The sequence below is a fragment of the Oreochromis aureus genome, linkage group 20 (assembly GCF_013358895.1).
Source record: "Oreochromis aureus strain Israel breed Guangdong linkage group 20, ZZ_aureus, whole genome shotgun sequence".
Lineage (NCBI taxonomy): Eukaryota > Metazoa > Chordata > Actinopteri > Cichliformes > Cichlidae > Oreochromis > Oreochromis aureus.
In genome coordinates, this window is record NC_052961.1 from 29,046,198 (window position 1) to 29,057,114 (window position 10,917).

At 38.4% G+C, this 10,917-nt stretch overlaps 2 protein-coding genes across 3 annotated transcripts; both read right to left on the bottom strand.

Moving 5' to 3' along the window:
- Positions 1-277: 277 nt before the first annotated feature.
- szrd1 (SUZ RNA binding domain containing 1) lies at positions 278-4,822 on the bottom strand. 2 transcript variants are annotated; one of them, XR_004198775.2, is made up of 5 exons: positions 4,576-4,822; positions 3,283-3,332; positions 2,807-3,070; positions 1,503-2,035; positions 278-1,381 (listed from the first exon to the last, which is right to left on the bottom strand). XR_004198775.2 is itself a non-coding variant. In XM_031728279.2 (4 exons), exons 1-4 carry the CDS (start codon positions 4,621-4,623, stop codon positions 1,924-1,926), a joined length of 474 nt encoding a protein of 157 aa, XP_031584139.1. In that variant the 5' UTR covers positions 4,624-4,822; the 3' UTR covers positions 278-1,923. The 2 variants fall into 2 exon arrangements, 1 of the variants encoding a protein (XP_031584139.1); XM_031728279.2 differs by having other exon boundaries at positions 278-2,035.
- Positions 4,823-6,574: 1,752 nt separating this feature from the next.
- On the bottom strand, positions 6,575-8,418 carry smim1 (small integral membrane protein 1). The gene is made up of 3 exons (XM_039604692.1): positions 8,369-8,418; positions 7,968-8,144; positions 6,575-7,703 (listed from the first exon to the last, which is right to left on the bottom strand). The coding sequence occupies exons 2-3, from the start codon at positions 8,060-8,062 to the stop codon at positions 7,577-7,579; spliced, it is 222 nt and encodes a 73-aa protein (XP_039460626.1). The 5' UTR covers positions 8,063-8,144; positions 8,369-8,418; the 3' UTR covers positions 6,575-7,576.
- Between the last annotated feature and the right edge of the window lie 2,499 nt (positions 8,419-10,917).

Here is a 10,917-nt window from a genome sequence, read left to right on the forward strand (position 1 = left end):
CAAATCATTTTATTAAAGTATTTACAGGCAGTTTGTGTTCGCACTTGGCTAAACCCGTCTCCTGCTCTGTCGCTAGAATTCCTGAACAAAAATCGCTTACCAGTACTGTGAACTCACCCTCAGTTTCTTGAAATACAGTAACACAACCAAAAAAAAATAAATCAGGAAGTAAAGATGTGATACAGGAGGCACAAGCTGAATTCAACCACTGTAAGAACTTTTTGTGTTTATGTCACACCATTTAATATGGCTTTGAGATCTCCTCTGTTTCAAAAAAAAAAAAAAAAAAAAAAAAAAAAAAAAAATCTATTGAACACAATGGTCTTTGAAAGCCACACAGGCAACTGCTCTTCGGATTGCATCTAGCTGCTCCATTTAAGCAGTGGACCATCACTCACCATTGTGACTAAAATGCTGACGGTGGAAAAAAAAACAAAACACACCCAACATTCATACACCTTGGGGCATAGACATCATTTCAGTTACATTGCATTTTATAGAGCATGGTTTCTAAGTGCCAACCCAAGCTTAAATACGGACATTAGCTGTATGAGCAATCAACCCTGCTGGAAAAATACAATCTTATTCATTCATTCAGCCTCATTCACTTGACCTGAGTTCCTACATGCTGTACTTCAGCGCGGTGTGTGTGAAGAAAAGAAGCACGCCGCCAACAAGGTGGAGTTAAGACAGTGAGGCTCGAGAGGTACAGCAGTAAATTCACCATCTGACCCTTCTTTAAATTGCTGCCAACATCACCTTCAAATAATGATTTTTAGGGTTTTCTTTGTTAGTTTTTGTTTTTTAAAAAAGGGCTTTTGGTTCTTTTTTAGTTAAAAATACTGCTCTGACATTGCTGCCCTCTTGTTAAAGAAAAAACTGCAGCAAAGCTACTTAAAATGGACTTAAATCCAACATCTCATCTTTTTTGCCTTTACTTTTAAATAGAAATGAAATGACAGTCTAAGGAAGACAGCCAGAAAGCTTTAAAAAAAAATCAAAAAAACAACGTAAACATACCTTGTCAGATATACAACTTCACACACATAAATCCTAACCCCTGTTTTAAGAAACAAATGGCAATTTACATATTAGGTGGTATCCTGATAAATCTAAAATCTCAGTCAAGTACTCATTAGCAGTGTGTGCATTTTAGACACCAGCTGCAGTTCCAGGTGTTTAAACCATACAAAGAACCCAACATATTGTCAGATTTTGCCACCAAATAAAGGTGAAAAACATATTTCCTATTTCTTAAAAACCGCAAATGCTAAGTTTATTTTAAAAAACAAACTCAATATAAAAAGCTGCTCTAAACAGATTCTTGTGGTGTGTGTGTGTGAGAGAGACATACTTTTACCTGTTAGATATCAGAACAACCCTAGATTTGATAAAGACAAGCGAGAGAAAGATGAGATTAAAATTTAGTGAGCCAACATCTGAAAATTAAAAACACAAAAAGGTGACGTCTTATTGCTGGGAGAAAGCTGCTGCACAAGTACCAGCTCATCTCATTTTGACATGGCCCCTCATTTTTCCTCCTCTGTTTAAGTCTTTCTGTTTGTCCTTTTGGCATCCTCTGACGAAGCCACTTAGAACCGGAGGGGAGACAGATGGAGGTGAGGGGCTTTTCTTAAAGGGGAACATCACAGTGAGTCCAGAAGATGTCCATAATCACAGTGCCAAACAGATTGAAGTGGGGAGAGATGAGAGCACGTTTTCATTGGACTTCTTCCTGGAGTTCCTCGCTCCCTGTCGGTCTTAGACGGCTGTGAAAGAGGCCGACAGGGAGGATGCTTTACTTATAGCTCCCCGTGTATGTGGGAACTGAAGGAAGAAGTTTTTAAGAATACAGTACTGCATTTGCTCTCAGGGGACCCTTTATCCCTCTCCCTCAGGGGCTGGGCGGCCCTCTAGGTGCACTTATCTGTGCTGTCGGAACCCTTGGGTGCCGTCTGGGCCGGCTGGCTGCCGGACAGTGTGACTGTTTGATCTGGTGTCCTCTGAAGGCAGTGTAGAGTTATTGTGCCCTGGTCTGGCATGGAAAAAAAAGAAACAGGAATAAATTAGAGACAGCAGCCTTTTCCATATGCCAACAGCTTGACACAAACTGCACACAACTCGCTGCCAATTGGCAACGTTCTGTCATAGTTTTTGTTTCGAATGGACGTCCTCCTCCAGAACTGTCCTACTTAAAGGATTCCTCTCGTGTCACGAGAGACAAGTACCAGCACACAATTTTACAGTTTTGTCTTTAAAAAAAACAATCTTATGCAAATCAAACTTTTGACTTTTACACCACTGCACTTTGGTTGCATTAACACTGATTCTGGCAAAACTCAAATCAAATGAATAGAACTTCCTCTTTTTTATTCAAATAATGTCACGTTAAGTAATGCAAAGGGTTAGGAAGCTTTCTGTGATCAGTGTAAGTTTCAACCAAAACTGAAAGATATATTAATTAGCTGTAATCTTAAGAGTGGGAGGACATGAAGTCCACCCATCCTAGTAATCGTGTCCTCAAAGCCCCTGTTTATTCAAGAGTATAGATTATAACTGTCAAATCAAAACTGTAAATAAAAATAACCCCCCTGAAATTGTGATAAGAGACTGCCTTGCATTTTAGACTGAAACACAAACTTCATACTTGTGCATAGGTTGCTGTACTATCAAATGACTGCTCAGCTCCCAAAAGTAAGGGAAAAACAAAAAACACAAAGTGTTCAGCACATTGAATAAACAATTATCAGCAAGCATTTTGTTAGGCTGTGATTAAAACTCCTCAGTTATATTTGATGAGTATTACCTGTCTATGTTGGGCTTATCCTGAGGCGTCTCCTCTGGGCAAGCACTGCCCAGTATTCTCTTCCTGGCCTCAGCATACTCTGCTTCTCTCTGGGCCAGGGATTTGACCTGCGGTGTAGGCCTGTTCTGATTCAGGCCCGAGGTCAGAGAACCGTTACTCGCAGGCCGCTTCAAAATGCGTATCTGGGGTGGAGGTGCTGCTGGTAAGGAGTCGTCCTGTATTACCATGGTTTTCTTCAGAGATCTGGAAGAATTGCTGGAATCCCTGGAAGCAAAACAACAGAGAGGCAGTCCATGTAAATTTACTTACATGATAGATGGGAAGAGGCCACTACAAATGAGTGCTAATAGGTTTAGAGGATAGAATTAAAGTCTTTTAAAAAAGTTGTATTAACAAAAGCAGGTATTGCTATAAATGGTACAGCAAGAAGCATAAGAACACAAATACCATTTTTATTCAACCTTTAAAATCCTTACTTTTCTTTCTGGCTGATCCTTAGCTTCTCTTCCAACCGTTTTTCCATTTCCTGTGTGGAAAACCAGCATGCATGAGGATACATATAAACAAATGAAATGTTCAAGATAGGAAGAAGTACAGCAGGCAATAAGTGGGAAAGTGGATTGAAGTTAGGATTCAGTTACAAGCTATTTATACATGTGCACAACAGCTGCCAAGTCATAACAGAGTGAGTGTTCCGCCTGCTAACATTAGCCGCCTGATGTTGCCAACGAAAACTAAATGTAGATGTTAGCAGAGGTACCATCAAACCACAGCAAGATACGCTAAATCAACCCGCAAGTTCAACCTGAGGAGCTTCTGAAGTTCCGGCCAGCCCCAACCTAGAGCCACGTTCTTGACGTCACCAGCTAACGAGCGTTTGCCAAACTACCGTGACGACAGCTAGCTAATGTTAGCTGAGTGATACCAACTGACCAGTTTGGTGACATAACTAGATATCAAACCGGGAACTAGTTGACAACATGGCCGAAATAGTCGAGCAACAGCCTGGCCTTGGGAAGTCGGGGGGGGAAAGAACACACTGAACAATACGACCACTTTCAATCAGGCCCCATGAAAATGAATGACAACGTAGCGGTGCCAATTTAAAGAAGCTTATATTCACTTTCTGACAAATTTCCTCCTTCTTAAACTGACAACGCTGCTTGTCGCCATCCACGGGCTGCATTGGCTCTGAGGTTACCGCGGAGATGTCATTTTTTCCAAGATAAGTTTTAAGCTTTCAAAATGTATGCCGAAATGAATATGAGGCAAATTTAGATAGGAATATGGGCTCTGGTGCTCTTGTGCGAAGTGCCTACACCTGCCGACAAATAAACTGACGTTGTTTTGACACATTTTCTACGCGAGCAGTAAATGGCTAGCTTAGCATTACATTAGCCAATTTGAACCTTAGCATTTCAATTGGAATTCCGGGGTTTAGCTCGCGTCAGAAGCCATAGTGCTTAGCTCGCAAACGTTAGCTAAAAATATAGCACATTAACGACATTCAACGCAAAATTATTCCAAACAGCTCAAGTCGTTTGCTTGGTGAAGTCCGCGTTAAGCCTGGGTTAGTATCGCGCTATCGCTACTTGTTCGCCAAGTTTCTTACAGCTAACATTAGCTTTAGCCACATTGTTGGCCCGTAAGACCCGTTAACGTTGAACAGCGTTATGGGAACTTCTTAAAGCAAACCCCGTCGTTAAAAAGAATCACCTAGAAGCATATGTGTCTTTAACCGAAGCTACATTAAGACATTTGTTATTTACCCCACTATCAGCAGCTTCTTCCCAACTTTCAGCGACCTCCTCATCCATGTTACATTTTGCTCAGACACGCCGTGGAGTTAGTTGAACCGTCCTCCTTCAGATCCGCCTCCCGCCTGCCTGCACACAGTGACATCACGATCACGGATTTCCCCAGAGTTTGACGCTGATTTTTTTTTAAAGTCCACACTACATTTCAGTGTAACAGAGCATTTATATTATGCGTAAAGTTATGTGAACTGTGTTCAACAAAACAGTGACTTCTTCACTGTTAACAGTTCTCGCGTACAGGCGTGGCGTTGAAGCTTTATGATAACAAAAGTCGCACCGTTTTCAGGGACAGTATAAAGACAGGTCCCAGAGGACATTTGCCTATTCTAGTGAGATTTATTAGCAAAACTCAGATGCAGATGTCAGTATTTTTAACCAGTTGTGCTACATGAAATCTTTGTCATAAAATGACACATACTTTTTATGACCTTGTATTAACATCTGTGGTTCGTGTGTGTTTAAATTTTACATTAGAAAGCGAGGTAAAAACGTCCGTGTGGCTGCACAAATAATATGACTTGCTTAGTGAGCCTCAGAAATCATGAATTTGTTCATTATTTCTCCCTTTTCGTGCTATTATGTCTAAGAAAAAGTCATTAGTGTTCTTGAATTGAGAGAATAATTTCCTCAGCTTGGAGTCCTTTTTTGTCATATATGGCAGCAATATTTGCTGGATTAGAGCTCATGTTTATAATCAGATCTTATAAAGCATTACATGTTCAAATCTCTTTGGGTGTTTCTTTACATTAGAGCATAAAAGCTAGAAGTTCAAAGCAAATATAACCAAAATATAGTATTATTTTCATGTGCATGCATATGTGATCCTATTCCAAGCATATATTTTCCCTCATTGCATAAAATAAAGAAGACTTGCTGTAATTTATATTAGAAAGTCAGACTGATTGATGACACAGCAAGCTGTTAAAGTATTGTACTTGTTATCCAGAGATCTTTATTGCTACCGGAGTTACATTTCCTTCCTCATTATCACAGTTTTGTTGATAGATAATAAAGACTTTCAAATTGCTCTTGAAGTGATTTACACCGGATTCACTGGAGCTAACCTGGACAAAAAGAACATGAACTCAATAAACTTACTAATGTGCATGTCAGCTTTAGTGGCACTATATGTGCCCCATTGCAGCCAGATATATTTCTGTTTTACAATGCAACAGAAATGTGCTGCTGCTTTTACATTTTACTCATTTGTTTTTTGCAAACAACAGATTATACTGTACATATTAGGTAGAATATGTCCTACATCTCATTTCAGTGGAGACATATTTTGTAGATTAAATATTTGTAGGATATTAATATTTTGAATAAAGACATGAAAGCGATCTCAGTGCAACACTTTGAATTAAACACAGAACTAAAAGTCAAGTGTTTGTTTGTTTTTTTCTTTTACCTGGGATTGGCACACAGCTGTGGCTGTGAGCACAGCAGCCTTCTGTTTATGGCAGCCAATCAGAGAATAGCTGCCTTTAAGAAAAGATGGCCTTAAAGGGACAGGAGCTAAAACAACTTTTACACACAGTGGACGTTGTTTGGGGGCTGACTGAGGGCAACTATAGGATACATAAAGATTATTTTTAAACCATCAATCCATCAGTTTTTCTACTGTATAAATGGTAGAAATAGATGACTATATAGAAAAGTGAATCATACAAAAGCTACCCTATAGATAAGGCAGAGTAAAAGAGTAAAAATGTAGAGCGTTAAATGTGCACTTTCACATCTTTCATGTCATTTCCTATTCCAAACAGTATGTCCACTTTGTCCTCATGTTACAAAGGGGTTAATGTCAAAATGTCAGTGAAAGATTAGATGCCCCTATAGCTTAATATTTCAGGCGTAATAAACACAAGCACATAACTAAGATAAATATCTGGAGCAGGTCTCCCAGAGGGTAATCAAAAGCATGAAATAAACAACAGACACTGTGTGAAAGTAAAAGTTGGATTTATTTGAAACAAAAAAAGTGAGTTCTTAAAGCAGAGCATTAGAAGAAGGAATGATTACAAAGGAGCTGCAGTAAAATGTCCAGCAAACTGTGAGTTTAGCTAGGCATTATTCAGATTCATTCAGAAATACTACATTAGATGCTGTTGTATTTCTAACCTAAGCATCAGTCAGGAATGCTACAGTTAGTCTTGATTAACTTAATTTCTCTTTTTAATAGCAGAATTTTATGTGCTACATGATTCTTAAAAGTCTCCATAATAAGCACAATTCGTCATTGCTGCTTTTTCTGCGCAAGATAATTGTAATGCGCTAACAACTGGGAAATTAACCTCCTGTGTGGTTGTTGGTGAATGTTCGTGGACGGTTATTCACAAACTATAACAGGTCAGCTGCTGCAGTCACTCCTTTTTAAGATGCTGTGTAATCAGCCAATCCTGCACAGTTTAACTGGTGATTGTGTTTAGATGCATTTCTGAAAATTGGAACATTCATCTAGGTGCTGCAAATATTGTTGAATGTACAAATCAGTATGTCTTTGCTACATAATGCTGGAAAACTAATTACGGGCTGAAAAGCATAATGAAATCAGTGTACAGCAAAAAAGGAAAAGGCTGTCTGAGTTAAGAAAATGCTGTCAGTGCTTGATGTCAGTTAATAATGAATTTCCTCTGTTTGGCAAGAAACATTCAGATACAAGTGCATTTTAAAGTACAGCTGAGTGCCCAGTAATGCTATAGTTTTACAGTAGCAACAGCTATCCATCAGGACTGCAATACAGCTTTCAGCTTCTTTTTATTAAGAAGGTGGATATGAGATTTATCAGAGGCAGTGAATCTCACATAAAGCCACAGATTTGTATTTTTTTCCATAAAAATTGAAATATGAGTTGATTTGAATTCTGTTCAACACAGAATTTTTCACTTAACGTAGCATTTTATAAATTCATGGTTTGTCCATGCACTTTTATCTTGTGATGGGTTCCTTCATTCTACGGGCAGCGATGAATGTGGTATCCAGTCACATATCCTATAATGTAAACAGTCACCAGTGCAGCTACAGCTCCTGTAACCTTCACTGCTATTCCAATGTTGCCGGTGCACATTCTGTTGTAGATCCTGTGAATGGTAGAAAAGGGGAGGAAGAATCAATTATTTAATGGTTCAGGATTAAAAGGTTAAAACAATGCTTGTGGGTATATTTTTCGTATAATGCTGAGTTCGAAACTGAATTTGCAATGCCCCCCATCAAACCTATGCATTATATTTTTATGTTTTATTTTATTGGTGTAGTTCTGTTTCTATTCAGTGCATTGTAGCTTTGCTTCTCTATACCACTGGAAAATGTGCAACTTTAATGTCATGCATCATTTCACGGCTCACCTTCTCAGAACAGGCTGTGAAGCCTCCACGTTCATATTGATATTTTCCTCATTCCAGCGGTCGTATTGCACGCTGGGGGTACCGTTGGACTCCATGTGAAAATTCTACTTCCTTTCAGAGACTGATCTATTGGAATCACTGCTCACTCACTGTTTTCCTGTACAGATTCACTGCGCTCTGAAACAGCAAGTTCAGAGAGAGTTGTCTTGGTGTAAATAACACAATATCAAGTGTCCATAAAAGACTTTCAGGTCATAATCTTGATCACAATTTTGAGATTGTGTGTAAATCTGTTTAATTATTACCACTAACTGATGTAATATTCTACGCAGGAGATTGACAAACGTTCAAAAATCAGTTTTCACTTCATATGCTCCCATTCATATAAAGATTTTGCTCACCTGTAGGAGTCTCAAACAGTCACCAGCTTGCTTAGGAATCTCTGCTCTCAGGCACTTTTAAATCCAAGCCTGAGATCAAAAGCCCCGCCTCCTGCTTGGTATGAGACCTTGGCCATAGTACATGTCAGTCTGTCATAAATTCTGCTGTAATCTTGCTCTTCTTTTTTCCACCTCATTATATGACTCTTTCTCAGGTATAAAACCTGGTGTGGTTCATTATAGTCTCCGGTTTCATCCTGCACATCCTGTGCAGATAGTAGACTACAGATGAAATAAAAATGTTAATGGTGATGGTCATAATACTCCCCTGTGCCAGTGAAAACTCGATTTGTTGTCTTTTGTTGTCTTTTCTTTGGCTGCATTGCAGAGAACGTTAGTGATCCAGCTTGATGGGGTTGGAATAACAGCACCCTCTGGTGTTTGTAGCATGAATAAATCCAGCAATCACTCATTTTGACTTTGATTATGCGTTTAAACTGCACAGTAACCAATAGGCATGTACTCCACTCTTAGAACAAAGCGTTTAATGTACTTTTCTTTGACAAATATTACATATTAACTTCTTTATGGTCTACTCTGCCATAGACCTTACATCAGCAGGGTGCCCTCAAGCCCCCTCCCCGACCCTCTGTGACTGTAGTTTGGTAAGATGCTAAGAGCTTGCATGGACGAATGGACATTATATCACACATTGGTTAACTACTTGTTATATAAAATATTATGTGTTATCTTACAATTAATAATATAATGTAATAATATAATAATTAATTAATATTACTAATTAACATTACTTAAAATAGAATAACTCCATGTCAGAATAACATGCCATTAACATTACGGATGGATGTCTAATGTGTCCTGTTACATAAAAATAACTCAGTTTAATCAGAAATCTCTTTGTATGAGCAAAAAATGACCTGCACTCCCTTCCCTCTGACCCACTGTACGGCACTGTAAAAAGGGAAGAACGGCACACAATTTGGACTTTTAACTGTATTTTAATTAGTTTTCCAGCTTTTCCTACTGAAAAAGACCTCCCACATCATGATTTAGTAGTAATTAAGCTATAGATAGACATTTAAATGACACAAAAGTATTATCGAAATACAACTGTAAATAGAATAGAAAAGAATAGAATAGAACAGTTGTGTGTGTGTTTATGTAAACATGGCATAAACAGCATATTAAAGCAGATCTCTTACAACTTTGTTTCTTGTGTAAAGCTTGGCATTGTGATTTTCTACTTTCTTTATTAAATAATGCTACTTTAAGTGCTTTATGATTTGGTGGACTTCCTTTATGTGATTAGGAAACTAAAACAATGTTGTACTTGTTTCTTCTTTCTCCTCATTATTTAACTTGCTTTGAAAAATCTGGTCAACATGGTTATGCCTTTGCCTCAGATTTGATAACTAAAGTGTTCACCATAAAACTACTGTATTATGTTAAAGTCTGTGATTATTCATTATGCAATTGTGCAATTCTCCCAATTTTCCCTATTTAACAAAATATTTGATTCTATTTCTATAGTACTTATTCTATTGTATATAGCATTCTTTTTTATTTTGTATAGTATGTTATTCTGTTTATCTTATTCTATTCTATTGTTTTTCTCTTTTTTCTCTTAATTTTTTACTTCTCTTGTACTTGCTGCCATGACCCAAAATTTCCTACGTGTGGCACTAATAAAGGTTTATCTTCTCTTCTCTTATGAATTATTCTTAGACACTGCAATAGGTCATCCATCTATTTAAGTTGCTTTTAAAGGTAACATAGTATGCACCCAGTGAAATGAGGTCTGCAGACATGACTATAATTAACATTCTCCTTTATTACTAATTGCAAGTCACCGTATGCATGACATTATGACTGGGAGCTGAGCACCACTAAAACTGAACCTAGATTCGCCTGTTATCTTTCCTCTATATTTTGATAATCCCTCTGTCTCATTGGATTCTATTCATGTGTGTTTCAGCAAGTGTCTCAACTCTGCCCTAATCTGTGTGTTTAAACCCTCAGTTTGCTTCTGTTCTTTGTCAATCCCCCCATCCCCTCAATTTGTGTGTGCTTCCATATGCCTGTCATCTTGTCATTTTCATCCAGTTTGTCCCTGCCCTGCTTTGTTATCCAATTCAATTCAATTCAATTCAATTCACTTTTATTTACAGTGGCTTGCAAAAGTATTCGGCCCCCTTGAACTTTGTCTCTACCAGCTTTGCACATCTAGAGACTGAAATCCTTGCCCATTCTTCTTTGCAAAACAGCTCCAGCTCAGTCAGATTAGATGGACAGCGTTTGTGAACAGCAGTTTTCAGATCTTGCCACAGATTCTCGATTGGATTTAGATCTGGACTTTGACTGGGCCATTCTAACACATGGATATGTTTTGTTTTAAACCATTCCATTGTTGCCCTGGCTTTATGTTTAGGGTCGTTGTCCTGCTGGAAGGTGAACCTCCGCCCCAGTCTCAAGTCTTTTGCAGACTCCAAGAGGTTTCCTTCCAAGATTGTCCTGTATTTGGCTCCATCCATCTTCCCATCAACTCTGAC